This window comes from Netta rufina (genome assembly GCF_964035555.1).
Source record: "Netta rufina genome assembly, chromosome: 20".
In the NCBI taxonomy this organism is placed as follows: domain Eukaryota; kingdom Metazoa; phylum Chordata; class Aves; order Anseriformes; family Anatidae; genus Netta; species Netta rufina.
In genome coordinates this window covers 9,413,317-9,427,781 of record NC_140144.1, presented here as the reverse complement: position 1 = coordinate 9,427,781, position 14,465 = coordinate 9,413,317, and the positions used below count along the sequence as shown (strand labels likewise).

General features: G+C 50.0%; 3 protein-coding genes and 1 long non-coding RNA gene across 4 annotated transcripts; 1 reads left to right on the top strand and 3 right to left on the bottom strand.

Annotated features, from left to right (window-relative positions):
* Nucleotides 1–1,897: 1,897 nt before the first annotated feature.
* LOC311217289 lies at nucleotides 1,898–6,883 on the bottom strand. The gene is made up of 6 exons (XR_014619017.1): nucleotides 6,748–6,883; nucleotides 6,404–6,470; nucleotides 5,627–5,695; nucleotides 4,932–4,978; nucleotides 4,000–4,052; nucleotides 1,898–2,262 (listed from the first exon to the last, which is right to left on the bottom strand). It is a non-coding gene; the product is annotated as an uncharacterized lncRNA (long non-coding RNA).
* A 1,151-nt stretch (nucleotides 6,884–8,034) lies between these two features.
* Nucleotides 8,035–9,735, bottom strand: MRPS2 (mitochondrial ribosomal protein S2). Its single transcript, XM_084299009.1, has 4 exons — nucleotides 9,698–9,735; nucleotides 9,508–9,588; nucleotides 9,269–9,398; nucleotides 8,035–8,927 (listed from the first exon to the last, which is right to left on the bottom strand). The coding sequence occupies exons 1-4, from the start codon at nucleotides 9,723–9,725 to the stop codon at nucleotides 8,384–8,386; spliced, it is 783 nt and encodes a 260-aa protein (XP_084155135.1). The 5' UTR covers nucleotides 9,726–9,735; the 3' UTR covers nucleotides 8,035–8,383.
* Nucleotides 9,736–9,816: 81 nt separating this feature from the next.
* Nucleotides 9,817–11,080, top strand: PIERCE1 (piercer of microtubule wall 1). The gene is made up of 3 exons (XM_084299288.1): nucleotides 9,817–9,949; nucleotides 10,034–10,106; nucleotides 10,652–11,080. The coding sequence occupies exons 1-3, from the start codon at nucleotides 9,879–9,881 to the stop codon at nucleotides 10,835–10,837; spliced, it is 330 nt and encodes a 109-aa protein (XP_084155414.1). The 5' UTR covers nucleotides 9,817–9,878; the 3' UTR covers nucleotides 10,838–11,080.
* Nucleotides 11,081–11,689: 609 nt separating this feature from the next.
* SWI5 (SWI5 homologous recombination repair protein) lies at nucleotides 11,690–14,424 on the bottom strand (the record flags this gene model as incomplete). Its single annotated transcript, XM_084298817.1, has 6 exons — nucleotides 11,690–12,400; nucleotides 12,812–12,906; nucleotides 13,417–13,538; nucleotides 13,755–13,803; nucleotides 13,907–14,058; nucleotides 14,419–14,424. 6 exons carry the CDS (start codon nucleotides 14,422–14,424, stop codon nucleotides 12,336–12,338), a joined length of 489 nt encoding a protein of 162 aa, XP_084154943.1. The 3' UTR covers nucleotides 11,690–12,335.
* Nucleotides 14,425–14,465: the final 41 nt, after the last annotated feature.

Sequence of the window (14,465 nt, the reverse complement as noted above, 5' to 3'; positions counted from 1 at the left end):
CTGCCTGTGGGCCCAAAGTGGCTGCCGGGAAGCCCAGGCCATTCCCCAGCGTGCCAGGTTTTGGGGCATGTAAGGCCAGGACAGCTTAAAGGGAACGTAAGGGCTACCCCGTGCTCAGTTTGGACCAGCTACCACTAATTTGTCCTTCGTTACTGCCCACCATCCTCAGCCACCTGTGCAAGGATGAGGCAACCTTTCCCTTTAATCCTCTAAGCCAGGCTTGCACTGCAGAGGTTAAAGATTAATGCCAGAATAATCCAGTGCTTCTCCCATCATCAGAATGAATTTGCAGAGACTCTTTTCGGCGGCGACCATTTGTTTGTCTGTGCAAATAGCACCAGGTCTCTTCGCCACAGGCTGTTTCCTTTAAACACTCGGCTTTATACAATCAAGGGTAGCGAGGAAGAGTTTCTGTGAGCCACCCTGAGCCCGCTCTGCTCCCAGGATAATCGTATCGCTGCCGCTGGAGCACATATGCTGGTGCTCTTGCCAACAATTGCTCAGTGAAGTGGAGCGTCTATCTGAAGTACAATCATCGAGGGAAAAAAATACATCTGGCAGTATATATAGCCCGCAAAGGCAACGGGTAACGTCATGGCTGCAAATTTATGAGCCCTTTGGAGGAGAGATATCAGTATTTCCTTCTATTAGTTCCATAGGATCATCATTACCTCTCACTGTTATTTATGGAGGAAATGTTTCAGTGTCAACAGTGCTCTAAATCTAGCGCAGAGCCAGCCGAGCTTGCTCCCTGCAGAGGAGTCGGCTTCGCAGCATAATTCATCTGGGGTAAGGTTGAGCATTTGTAAGGTTTCTTCACTTGAAGGGTTGCGAGTTCCTCAGCCCACTGGAGGTGCCCTTAATTCAATATCAACATCACACAGCGAGGACTCCACCTCCAGGCACCGCACCAAGCACAGGTACAGGTCCCTGCACAGCACAGAGCCTTTGGGGGAAGGCAAGGACTGGAACCCTTTTAACGAGGCTCCACCAAGCTACCCCAGCTCCTCGTCTATTGTCCTGTATTCCCATGGCAACTAGCTCCACTGACAGATTAATTTTCTTCTGCCATTAGGAAAAGAAACCTAACAACCATGCCAAATCCTCTCATTTTCAGGACAGCCGTTTTTCACCCTCCCATCTGTTTGAAATCTTAAAAGTAAGTTTGGTCCTGATAAATGGCACTCCCACAACACTTCATCCCCACTGCTCCCTTCCCCAAAAGCCGCATTAGATAAAGCAGCAGGTAAAACAAAAGAAAACAAATGCATTCTGTACTTATCCACATCATCCCAAGCATCAGAACCTCTTTATGCATTTATGACGAGTTGTTCAGGAGAAAGACAGCCCGTGTATTTAAGAGGACTAGCTAAGACACTTCATTCAAATAAAGACTTTTGACAAAAATACCACATTACCATGTTATTCATCTGCAAACCCCAGGAACAGGGCTGGACACTCATTATGACACAGACCCCAAGAACCCAGTTTTGTTCATCACTAATACAACACACAAGTGTTTCCAAACAACTGATTATTGTTTGCAAGTTATGGTACAATGTGAAGTATGACTAAAGGCAAAGCTATTTTACCCTCGTAAAGCCTCCTTCCAACTTCCCACAGCAGTTGGAAAAGGAGGAAGAGCTGGAACAGTGAAAGGCTGACAAATGGATCTCAACAGATGCTGCTGCTTGAGCAGCACGGTAGATTTAGGACTGCTAGAAGAAAAACTTGCTTCTTAACTCAGTCCTATGTTTCATTCTTCAAGGTTGAAAAAATATTAGTTCTCATCTGCACAGGTAAGTCCTAAATCACAATAGTTTACGGTATTACTTTGGGTTGTACTATTACACAAGCATAATTCAGACTTGTAGGTAGCATTTTTATAGTAGTTTTATTTTAAGCCTCTTCAACCATATGGAGAAAACACATCAAGACAACAGTGCTTCAAAACAGGGGCGTGAATATTTTCACATTGTGTGCGAGCCAAGATTACTGGCAGAAATTGAAGCCTACAGCCTTTAAGGCTCTTCATCAAGAGTACATGAAAAGGACACTTGGAGCTATACATTTGAGTTCACACGTTACAGCAAACATTCAGAGCTACATTTAAGCAGCACTGCATGAGCTTTCGCTGGCTGTAGTTTGCTTGAACCATGTAAGAAAAGATGAAGCTTTAGGAATCTTCAAATGCAGGCACTTCTAAACCATTTCTTCTGCTGTAGCCAGGTTTGTGAGCAATTTTAAAATTCAAGGCATGATCTGCAAATAAAAAAAATACCCAAGATGTTAGACAAGAACTTCAAATAAATACAGCCAGCAAAAGTTACCAATAAATGTTAATCCTAAAAAGATAACTAATCCATACCATTGAGACTCCTGCTCCTCACTATGGTGTAGTATCTAAGCTCAAAAATTATACTTCAGTCCAGAAAAAAAACACACATGAACTCTGCAATTCACTGGCTGAAACCACTGCAGTCAGTGGAAGCTGAGCGCCTGGAAACTTGCATGGATCAGACCTAAAGCAGTGACAGAAGGCACTAATAAATTAGACTACTTTAGGAGGTTCTATGCCACTGCATCAGGAAGGTTTTGAAGCACTTTGGTTGCCCTTCAGCTCCCTAAAACTCAAAGGGGAGCTTGCCAACCCCAGTGCAGAGGCAAGCTATTAATAATGCAAAGGAAGAAAAGCTGGGCTTCTTCCAGTGCTCAAAGCCATGAAACAGTTATAAGCAGTGATGGTAATATACTTTTTTTTTTTTTTTTTTTTTTTAAATCAGAACCACTTTGATACAAAATATTGATCTTTTCCAAAGCCAAAAGCTAGGTAATTCTTTCGATAAAGAAATACTCATAGCCCAGGATTGCTGCTCAGTCTTGGGAAGATGGTTAGCAGCAAATGCCATTGGGAAAATTTTAATAGATGTTCTTTCTATGCCTCACAGTAAAGGTCTAAAGAGAGCCTCATTAGGTACTCGCTACCCCTACAGGACCCTTGATGTGAGTGAAGTCTAATGAAAAAAAATCCATTACGTATTTCAGCGTTAGAAGAAGTCAGGAAATTTAAATGGAAGAGTCGCATCTTAAGGCATGCCTCCCTGCATACCCATATCCCCAACAACCTTATTAGCATTCTTTTCCAACACCACTGCTGGTAGGCAGTGACTTTTCCCAATTAAATGGCTCATTTTGCAGCCAGCAGCTACCCGCTTGGTTAATGGCACCTTTGGCCCTCATAATGCCCATTTAATGAGGACATTTTCCAACATTTAGCACTGCCAGATTTTGTCAAGCTATTAGTCACTGCAAAGCCTCAAGAGTTTCACAAAGCTACATGTAGCCAAAGCTTCTCTCACTTCCAGCATGCTAACATACAAACACAGCAGAAAACAAGTAAAAAGTTGCATTGTTCCCAATGATATTTTTGCTTTTTGTCTAATATGTTACCAGTTAGACCACCATAAACAAGGAAGCTGCGCCCTGTCTCAGGAAGTACTCTCTTCTACATTTACTGAAAGGCATTGTAATCTTTTTATTTCTACAGAACATCTAAGACATCATCTCGTCACTTGCGGATCTGTGACATTTTTTCCAGTAGCGTTGTGTCAGATTGCAGCAGGAGATCCTGTTTTGATCATTTCTGACACTTTACAACACAGAGCATGTTCTCAGCAAAGTGTCTTTGATTAAACAGCACTTCACTGTACAGACTCTTACAAGAAGTGCTGTGCTGTACTGCTGTTATTTCTGTAACCTTTATTAACATCAGCAATCTGAAATTGCATAGCTCTTATCTGTGCCAATGACAAAGTAATTTTCATCTGTTGAACTTCTGGTTTCTCAAATACCTAAAAAAAGATTTCTACATCTAGATTTCTACACCTCCCCCAACCAACTCTTACATGCACAACCACTTTACCAACCCAAAACACCTACCCTGACGCTGCTTTAGTAACACGCTGATGTTTGTGTATGTTTCCAAGAGATAATACTTACCTTCAATATTTGATGCAAACTGCAGAACAACTCAGACCCGTTCTCAAATGCAACTGTAAGAAGAAAAAACATCTTAAGTTGTTTTTGTTTTTTTTTAACTCACCAAAGCAAGCGTGATTTTATAGCCACACTTCAGAAGATTGCCAAAGGTGCTGATTGCATCTTTTGGTCAAGCTGATTAGCACCCTTGCTAGTCAAGAAGTTGTTGGCTGAGAGTTCAACAAATGTTAGGGGAAGGTTACCATTTTCTCCATATCCTGAATCCACACCCAACTGCTTCTAGGCCATGCCAATACTTTGAAAACAAACTCAAGTGCCTGCTTCCCTCATCTACTCCACTCCCAGGTAGAGTGGATTCTCAATATCCACATGCTAAAACCCTGCAAAACTCAAGAGCTGCATTATGTTGCTATCCTCCCTTTCCAGATGGAACAGACATCAAAGCAAGGATGTCTCACAGGCCACAAAGGACTGCGTTCAAGGCAAAAATAGAACTCAAGGATAGAGCTGTCACTTCTGTTTGTCCTTGCAAAAAAAGCAAAAGGACCTTCCTCCCCGATGTGATTAAAACTGACATCATCCTAACTATCTTTCCAAGGAAATTTGCTCCATCTTCCGCTGATTCTCTCTCGAGAGGTACACATGTGAACAATGTCAAGTTAAAATCTCTGAGCAGTTGCAAGTTTCAGGCACAGGAAGCCCATTCATCTCCGCCCCCTAATGATATTAAGATGTCATGACATCAAACTCTCCAAGGAGTCAGGACTATTAGAATAAATACTGGAGTTGGCCATCTCTTCATGCCAATAAAAGACATGACATACAAGAAACCTGAATTAGCTTTCAACACAGAACATGTTAGCAAAATTTAAGTTCGGTTCTAGCTAAAACCAAAATTCAGTTGCTTTTTATCACAGATTCCAAAGCCTCACCTTTGTTCCGTGGAAGTGTCTTCTCAAACAACTGCCTTCAGAATTTCCTATTAAAGAAAAGACGGTAATTAGATTCATAGCGAAAGAGATCAAAAGCAAGAAAAATGGATGTAAGCCACAAGTTAAACGACTCTAAGGAATTTTAAAGACACAGTAGCTAACTTGGAATTCAGGCTCAGTGTCCTCCCTCTGCCTCATTCTTAGACAATGCAGCAGAAAAAAGCAGCCTGGAAAGAAAAATACTCTTTGCAGCCCGTTATTTCCATGGAAGCAGAGCGAGACACCAAGGAAGCTACTGAATTTTCAAGACTGCAGCTCAGCATAATGAGCACACAGGACTGCTGACATTTGGTAGTAGATAAGTCAGTCACATCTCTCATCTGCTACACAAACAAGGTGCTTATTGACAATGACTGTCACACCAACAGATAGGGCTAGCTTCCGTACCCTGTCCCTACACAGCTGTCCAAATTGCAAGATTTAAGATTAACATTAAAAAAGAGCCAGCTAGAAAGAAGTGTCAGGTTGCTCGCCATTTCTGAGTGCTCACAGGTTTCAGAGCACTAGCAAAGACGTCGCCTTTTCCTTTCTGCCACCTAATGACACAAACATGGCACTACAGCCACATCTGCAACACGACTGGGGCAGGGCATGGAGCCTCTCAAGCACATGAACTCCCATCTGCAACTGCTCACCTCAGGTCTTGGAGAAGACCTCCCGTCTTGGATAAGACCTCCTCGGTCTGCCACTTCACACACCTTTCTCTGGAAAAGGAGAAAATACACGAAGAATTTATGATAGCTATTTAGGCATTCTTCAAAGCCTGGTTATATGGTTATTTTCACTAAGAAATTGAAAGGCCCAGCAAAAGAAAGGAACTAGAGAACTAAATGCATAGTGCGGGCATATTTTAGACAGCATTAGGGTTGGGGCTGCCAGCATGCAACCCCCAAGACTTGCACATTTAATACAGCACATACAGAACAGCTTTCTGTTATATTACATAGAGCTCTCACACTTCAGGCAATTAGAAAAAACAACAAAAACAGGAGAGATTTAGTTTCTCAGAAGCCTCCTAACGTAACCAGCCTATCTGCAGTGTCAGGCTATCAATCACTCGAGTGCTCACGGGTTTCAGAACAAGCGAGCGTAGAACATAGCCTGTCTCTCTCTGCCACCTAATGACGCGGAGGTGCCACAGCAGCCACCTTCGCAACGCCTGTGGCAGGAAGCAATTTCAAAAAAAAACAAGCACACAAAGACTGCAGGGCAGCATTACGGGTATTTATAACAAGATTCTATTGCTTACTCCTAAAGTTGTATTAGAAAGGTTATTTGGTGCAGATAGTGACACTAAATGTAGCTCAGCACTTATATAAGTTTATGAGGTGCCTGAAACTCGTTTGCCAGCAGCAACCAGCTTTTCCTCACAGCTTAGGATCTGGAGAGGCCTCGTGTTCAGCGTTACTTACCCTTGGTGTTTCATGCCGAAAGATCTTCCTCATGCTGAAAAATCTCGCTCATTTCACCCTCTGCCTTCTGCAAGAGAAAAGGAAGAGGAATAAAAAACGAGGAAGAATGTGATGCTTTGTTAATCACACAACAAGCTTCTTTCTGAGCTATACCACTTCACAGCATCTCAGGAAAAAAAGATTAAAACCAAAAAATGTAACTTGCTAAGCAGATCCCCTTAAAATTACTCGAATCTTTAACGTTTAAATCCCGAGGAGGCCACAGGCCTCCACAGCACACCCCAACCACGCTCCCTGTCCCCCCCGATCCCGGTCCCCCCTCATCGCCCACGGCGGCTCCCGACCTTCATCTCCCGGCTCCTTTCTCCTCCTCCTCCTCCCGCCCGGGCCCCCTCAGCGCCCATCCGCGGGGCCCCGTGGCGGAGCTGAGGCGCCTCTGCAGCTCGGTGCCGGCTCCCAGCACCATGGCGGTGCCTCCCCGGAGCCCCCTCATCCCTGCCCGGCCCCGTTCCCTCTCCTCTCCCCGCTCCCCACTCCGAAAGGCCGAGCCCGTGCCCGCCTCCCGCTTATAAAGGGCGGGCGGCGGGGACGCCCCGTGAGGGACGCGGCCGCCGCCTGCCGGGCCGGAGGGCGAGAGGCGTCCCCTAAAGGACACGGGGAGATGGAGGCACGCGTTGTAGGGCTGCAAAAGGCCTCCAGGATCTGCTGGTCCTGCCACCAGTACCACCACTAAACCCTGTCCCCAAGCACCGCGTCCAACCTCTCCTTGAACACCGCCAGGGATAGTGACTCCACCACCTCCCTGGGCAACCCATCCTGACGCCTGACTACTCTTTCTGAGGAGAAATGCCTCCTCATTTCCCACCTGAACCTCTCCTGGCACAACCTGAGGCCATTCCCTCTGGTCCTGTCGCTGGTTATCTGTGAGAAGAGGCTGCCCCCAGCTCCCCACAGCTTGCAGAGAGCAGTACATCTCCAGAAGGAAGGCAGGAGAGCACAGGAAAACTACATGCTTGGTTTAGCTTTCTCCACTCCTCACAAATTGTCACATATTTTTAAAGTTTGGCACTATAAAAAGGTAAAAGAATTCATAAAAAAAACACCTGAGTGGGAGAAAAGCATGTTTAGGTAATTATACAAATTAACCTCCGCTTTGGGTAGGTGAAAGAGCTACAAATTGTCACCTTCTTCTGGAAAGAGAGAAAAGAGGCATCCGAAAGGTCAGGTTCCCACTCAGCAGGGTCACAAAATCAGGAGCTTTATTGCTGTCATTGCTCTCATGGGGACACTGGGACACCTTCCCCAGGGGCTCTTCCCCTCCCTGTGCCTGACACCCACGCTGTGGGGCTGCCCTAAGGCCTCCATAGAGGCACAGGGCATGTTAGGGGCTGGGTTTCCCTTTTCTTTGGGAAAAAGGGAAACCTTTTATTTCTTTTCATCAGCCTGTTGTGGTGGATGCTCAACCCTAAGGGGCCCGGCATCCCCGTGATGCACAGGCCGGCCTTGCACAGCCCCCTGCCCCCTGAGGGTCCCCAGGATGGAGCACCAGCAGCCCATTTTTCCCCTCATCTTGTGAGCATGAACGTTTGCCAGAGATTTCCCCACCATCACATGTAACAGGAAGAAAGAAAAAGGATCAAAGCCCTTTATTTGTCACATAAAGAGGTGCATGATACGCATGGTTTCATGCCAGACCATTAGCTCGGGAACAGGACGGCCTCAGGACAGAGGTGCCTCATTGCAACAGGGCCAAACAAGGACAGAGCTGAGACTGGCCCTGCTCCATCTCCCCTCAGAACGCTCCAGCCAAACTATTTCTGAGCTGGAGATGTCCCTCAGCACTGCTCTGCTGAAAGCTGGTGCTCTGGGTGCAGGACCAAAGCAATGCTGTGGGTGCAGCACCCATGGGAGCAGAGCAGGACACCCATTTCCAGCTGCTGGGCACAGTCACGTCTGTCCCTCAGCCAACACGAAGCGGCTCTAATTGTCCTCTTCTTTGCTCTGGAGCTTGTGGAAGACCTCCCTCTGCTTCCTGTAGTCCTTTGCACGAATGATGGTCATCTTGAAGAGCTTGCAGTAGAGCTCCATGGCGCTGGGGCTGTCGTCGTTCCCCGGGATGGGGTAGGTGATGAGGCAGGGGTTACAGTTCGTGTCCACCACCCCCACCGTGGGGATGTTCATCTTGGCGGCATCCCGGATGGCCACGTGGGGCTCAAAGACGTTGTTGAGGCTGTTGAGGAAGATTATGAGGTCGGGCAGGCGGACGCCGGACCCGAATTGGATGTGGGCGTTGGTGAGCAGGCCGCCCTGCCAGTAGCGCGTGTGCGCGTACTCCCCGCACTCCCTTGCCGTGCTCTCGACCAGGTGGCAGAACTGGCGGTTGCGGCTGATGAAGAGGATGATGCCCTTGCGGTAGGCAATGTGGGCGGTGAAGTTGAGGGCCAGCTGGAGATGATCCATCGTCTGGTCCAAGTCGATGATGTCCTGATCCAGGCGGCAGCCGAAGATGTAGGGCTCCATGAACCTGCGGGGGCAGAGGGCGGGCGACACACGGGGCCGTGGGGCTACATCGAGCAGAAATTCCTGGCCCCACACCCCAACTCCCAGCCAACACCAGGGCTGCTCTCTGCATCCATCCGTGTCTGTCCCACCTGGGTGCAAAGGGGCTGTGGGTCTGACACCTTGCTCAGCTCGGGGTCCCTGCGCTTTTGTAGGGCACGAAACGGGGAAATGGATGGAAGCGGGGGGCTGTGTGAGCTGCCCCAACCCCTGCCTGGCTCAATGCCACCTCCAAAGGCTTGTGTAGACTGCGGACACGCTCCTGATGTGAACAAGTGCCGGATGACGAAGACGGGCAGCACTCACCTATGCCGACAGCCCTTTTTGTGCCCCAGGTGCACCCGGGCGTTGAAGAGATCCTTCATGGAGAAGAGCTCCTTCACGTTGAAGAAGTCGGGGTGGGCGAGAGGCTCGCTCAGCAGCCCGTCACCCGCAGCTGCGACAAGGACAAAAACCCCAACCATCGCTCCCAACCTCCCGAGCTGGCAGGGGCAGGAGCAAAGCCCTGGGACAGGGGGAAGGGGCCGGGGCTCGGCAGCACTCACCGGGACCGGGGGACCGGGCGGCTGGGGCCGGGGCTGGGACCGGCACCGGGGCTGGGAGGCTGCTGTAGAGCCGGGGGGCGGCTGCGGGGAGAGAAGGACAGCGGTCATACTGCCGGACACGGCTCGGTTTAGCCCAGTTTAGCTCAGTTTAGCCCAGTTTAGCTCGGTTTAGCACTGCCCGAGTCCTCACCTGCCCGCAGGATCCGCGGCAGCGCCATGATCCGAGCCCGTGGGAGGAAGAGGAAGAGGAGCGGAGCCTTCCGCTTCCACCGCCCCACGACCCCTCCGTGCTGCTGCCCCCCTCCGGTCCCTCCCGGTCCCCCCGAACCCCTCCGGTCCCCCCAGGTCCCTCCAGGTCCCCCCCGGTCCCCATGTCCCGTCCGGATGCCCCGGGAGTCCCCGGCTCCCGGTACCCGGTACCCCCGCACCCCGCCGGCTCCCGGTGAGCTCAGCCCCGGCTCCCCCCGACTCCAAACCCTCCCCGGTTCCCCCCCCGTTTTGATGCTCTGTGTCCTCCCCCCCGCAGGCAGCAGCACCCCCTGTACCGGACCAGCAACCAGGCTTACGGCAGCAGAGCCCCCACGGTGCACGAGGTGCCGGTAGGTGCCAGCCCGAGCCGTTCCCCGGGGTCCCGGTGACTCCAACGGGTCCCGGCCACCCCCTTGGGGCTCCTGGGGGGCTTTTTGCCACCGTCCCAAGGCAGAGGGGCACGGACATAAGAAATGGTGCCCTGCTACGACTCGGGAAGCCCCCCCCAGTTCACAAAGCCCCCCAGTTTGGTAGAAGGGAGAGCTGGTGCTGGCACACTGAGCTGGAGCATCCCGAGGGTTTGTGGTCAATGACACCACACTGCCAGTGCTGGGTTCATTTTCTTCTTCCCAGGTCCATGTCCTCCATAAAAGCTTCCAGGCCAAGGCAGAGCAAACCTCCCTCCTGCCCCAAAGCCACCAGGCTAGGAGGTTTTGGTGGCCACATCTCAGAGATGGCATCCAGCAGCTCTGAGCCATCTCAGACCCCCATCCCGTGACAATGAACTCCTTGAGATGAAGAACCCTTACAGCTTTGCCCAGACTTGTGCAAACTGCAGGTGCTGCTGGTGTTGGCGTGTAAATCATCTCCTTTCTCCCGTTTCTCCTTCCCACAGACCACCTTGCACGTCACCTCGCACGCGTTTTCGAACACTCTGGCGCAGTGCGGCATGTACAGGGACAACGGGCTCAACACCTACCTGGAGAAGAGCCACGTCACCGGCCCAGACAACTTCATCACCCCCTATGACACCCTCAACTTCCACCCCAGCTACAACGCCAGCGGGCCGTCGCACTGTTAGAGCTGCAGCACCAGCAGCTACAATGCCAAGCCACTTCAATTTAGTGCTGGCTGCATAGGTAAAAATAAATATTCCCCCCGCAAAAAAACAAGCAGGCAAACAACAGCACCGACCTTACCCTAGATCTGTTGTCACAGCAGAAATGTAGGCTGTGCGCAGGGAAGTAAGTGTGTAAGCAAGCTGTATGACATCCACGGTGTTGAGAGAGTCCTAATCTAGTGTTTTGGAGCTCTTGTCTTAATAAAGAAGCACATGCCCTAGACTCTTCCCATTCTTCTGGCTCTCCATGCACTGCAACTAGCAGCCAAGGCAGCCGTGGAGCACAGCTGCCGCCATGTGGCACGTTCCTGTGCCTGCTGCAGACTCACCAAGGGCAGTTTGCTCTTAGCTGGCTGGGTTTGTGTGCGCTCATCCATCATGGACAATGGATGGAGATCAGGACACCTTCCACTGATGTCTGTCTTGTGCTAACTGAAGCGTAAACCATCCCTGCAGAAGCGTGAGTCTCGGAGCTGGCAGAACGCCGGCACGGCTACAGCTGCACCAGCGCTCCTAGAACTGCACCAAGTAGCCAAATTTAGGCCGTACAGTCACCCTCAGTCCTAGCACCTGACATTGAAACATTCACGCTCTCAACACAATTTTGCATTTTAGGACACTGCTCACTTTCAGTGACTCTGCATTTAGAATTGAGCTAAGGGAGTTCTGCCCCCAGCCATTACTGTCACACTGCCTCCACTAAGTGTCCCCAAACAAGATCTGAATAATAGATCTCAAAGTTGTCTTAGAACACATTTTCAGGATTTGTTCCCCAGTTCATTGCATGCTTCCTAGGCTTTTAAAGTGAATTGCTGAGAGATGTGAGAGCTGCTTTATTCAGATTGGGTAGTTCAATACAACTTCACATTTCACTGTAGAAAGGATACAAAAATCTCTAGATACCTGAGCAGTTAAGTACAAAAATATAAAACACTCAAACTTCTCCAGATCCAATCCTCAAAAGCAAAACAAAACCAAACAACTTCAACCCTCTGCTCTCCCCATTTCTGAGGGTTTCTCTTTTCCTTCAAAGTAGCCATTCCATTGCACATTCGTATGCCCTCACTTCCTCCATCCATTCAGCAGCTCTTCCACCTGCAGATCAGCATATCCAAATAGACCCTGGATGCTGAAGAGAGGTAAAGACTCAATGGGAACAGTCTTTGCACCAACCTTGCATTACATTTCCAATAAAAAAATAAAAATGGTGATCAGGTAGCATACAAAACCGAATTTATCCAGAAGGCCACATCTCCAACGCCCCTTCCCACAAGCAGGAACCAGTTGAGAGATTAATAATTTGGCACTCCAAAGCCTCTTAGAACAAGGCTGTTAACAGCACTCCAAGTTTACACACACACACATCTGAGACAACCTCGTGCTGGTTCTAAACAGGAATGACAGCACAAAATGGGCCAGTAACAGTCATTGCAGGATATGGCAGCCTTCAGGTTCGGCGCTAGTCACTGAGCTCCAGATCATATTCAGGGTACAGCTGCTTTGTAGTAACCCCTCGGATAACAGCTAGAAAAGAAAGAAATACCGTTGAATTCATTAAACAAAGAGCAAGTCATAGAACCTCCCATAGCTAAGAAACCAAAGATTTTGCAGCTATGCCCCCTGCTTGCCCCACTACTTTTTTTCTTTAAAGCGTATGAATAACAAAGCCAACAGAAATTAGCAAGATGTACCAAATTTCAGTAATCCATACATGGACTAAAATACCTCTAAATGCCAAATTTCATATATTCTAAGTTCTAATTTGAATCAGTTCTAAGAACATTCCAAGAAAATAACAAGAGTAGCATTTGTGCTTACACAAGCACTTTTTTAATATAAGCCTAAAATTGAAGAATCTTTAACACAAGCTCTGCCTTCATGCACTTATATAAAAAGACTTCGTAAGGAGTTCTTCAGCAGCCTTCCCTTCCTTACCCAGCTTGCCCAGCAGCATCTGACCAGCATCTTTAATATCGTTATACTCATGGAGCAGAGCGATGTGTTTCTCCAACTCCTCCAGGCTGTAGCCTCTGCAACAAAACCAGAAAAATCAAAAATGACACAGAGGGATTGCTGCTGCTGCACGATAAGCACTTTATACATAGAAAGAGTGCACATTGCTCCAAGAAGGAAAAACAAAGGAAGGTTATCCAGGACTAGATGTGGCAGGCCATACAAGGCACAATCACAGTTTTAAGCCTCACGTGAACAAGCACTTCAGGTGGCATGACATCCCATAGTACCACAACAATTAAAACTATTCGTTTCCAACATACGCTTAATTCCCTCAGCAAGATCCAAGGTAAAGTTAAAGTTTCCTTAACCAGGCTCTCAGTAGAATTTGTTCTCCTTTACCAAACGAACCACAAAGGATCCTCTGTTGTCTTTAACAGTCCTGCAATTCAAACCAATGCTGTAACCAACCCTGAGCAGCACCGGGACAAGAACAGCACCACCACAGACCCCTTCAGCTCTAATTACCGGACCACAGCATGCTTTAAACCCAAAACAGCAGAGACATCGCGCTCCCGAGGACATACTCAGCCATCAGCTGGGCAATCTCCTGGTCCAGAGCGAGCTCCTTCTGCCGCAGCTCCTCTATCTCACGGCGCAGGGCTTCTCCGGTGGCCTCGGGAGGGCGGCAGGAGGCTGGGGCCGGGACCTGGGGGCACACACACGGACGGACAGACGGACAGAGCCACGGACAGACACGTTACAGCACCCACCGACTGCTCCCCAGGGGCTGGGACCGAGCACCCCCCGAATACCGGCGGGGCGGCCGCTCCCGGGGCGTTCCGGGCTCCCTGAGGTGCCGGCCCCACCCGGGGCAGGCCGGCAGCGCCCACCCACAGGCTGCGGCCCGGCCTCGGGCACTCACCGGGGACTTGAAGCCGCCGCCACCGCTCCTCCGGGGGCCGCCGAGGGGCCTGCAAAGCAAATGGCGGCTGTCAAGGCCGGGTGGGGAAGGGGGAAGGAGAAAGGGGGGGAAGGAGAAGGGGGGGGAAGGGGGCGGCGGGGCCCGGCTCCTACCGACGGGCCTGAGGCGCGCAGCGCCCCGAGCCCTGCGGGAGCCCCTCCGCCAGGGCGGCCGCTGCCCGCCAATACCACAGGAGCCGCGGGGGGCGCTGGGAGTTGTAGGCGGCCACCGCGCGGGGCACGCTGGGGCGGGTAGTTCTCGGCGCCTTGAGGGCTGACAGGGCCAGGGTCGAGAATAAACGTATTTGTGTGTAATTAGAGGTGGTGTTTATGTGGTATAATAAATGTATCTGTGTGTGATTAGAGGTGGCGTTTAGGTGGTATAATAAACGTATCTGTGTGTAATTAAAGGTAGTGCTTAGGTGGCACAATGATGTATCTGTGTGTGAGTAGAGGTGGCGTTTAGGTGAGGCACAGCGTAATTATCCCAATTAACACCGGCACCCAGCGCTTCCAGAAGCGCCTCAAAGCCCCTCAGCCGCCCCCAGCCTGCTGCTGTGGCAGCCTGAGGGCTCTCAGCAGGAGCTCTGGGGGCCGTGGTGAGGGAGCAGCCAGCACCCCGCCACCGTCATCGCCAACCAGACCCCGCAGCGCCCCTCAGAGCACCCCTGGG

Coding starts and splice junctions, on each gene's coding strand:
- MRPS2 (XM_084299009.1), bottom strand. CDS start 9,725: ATGGCGCTGCCGCGGATCCTGCGGGCAG. Junction 9,589..9,697: donor GCCGCGGATCCTGCGGGCAG/GTGAGGACTCGG, acceptor CTCTCCCCGCAG/CCGCCCCCCGGCTCTACAGC. Junction 8,928..9,268: donor AAAAAGGGCTGTCGGCATAG/GTGAGTGCTGCC, acceptor CTGCCCCCGCAG/GTTCATGGAGCCCTACATCT.
- PIERCE1 (XM_084299288.1), top strand. CDS start 9,879: ATGTCCCGTCCGGATGCCCCGGGAGTCCCCGGCTCCCGGTACCCGGTA. Junction 9,950..10,033: donor CCGCACCCCGCCGGCTCCCG/GTGAGCTCAGCC, acceptor TCCCCCCCGCAG/GCAGCAGCACCCCCTGTACC. Junction 10,107..10,651: donor CCACGGTGCACGAGGTGCCG/GTAGGTGCCAGC, acceptor TCCTTCCCACAG/ACCACCTTGCACGTCACCTC.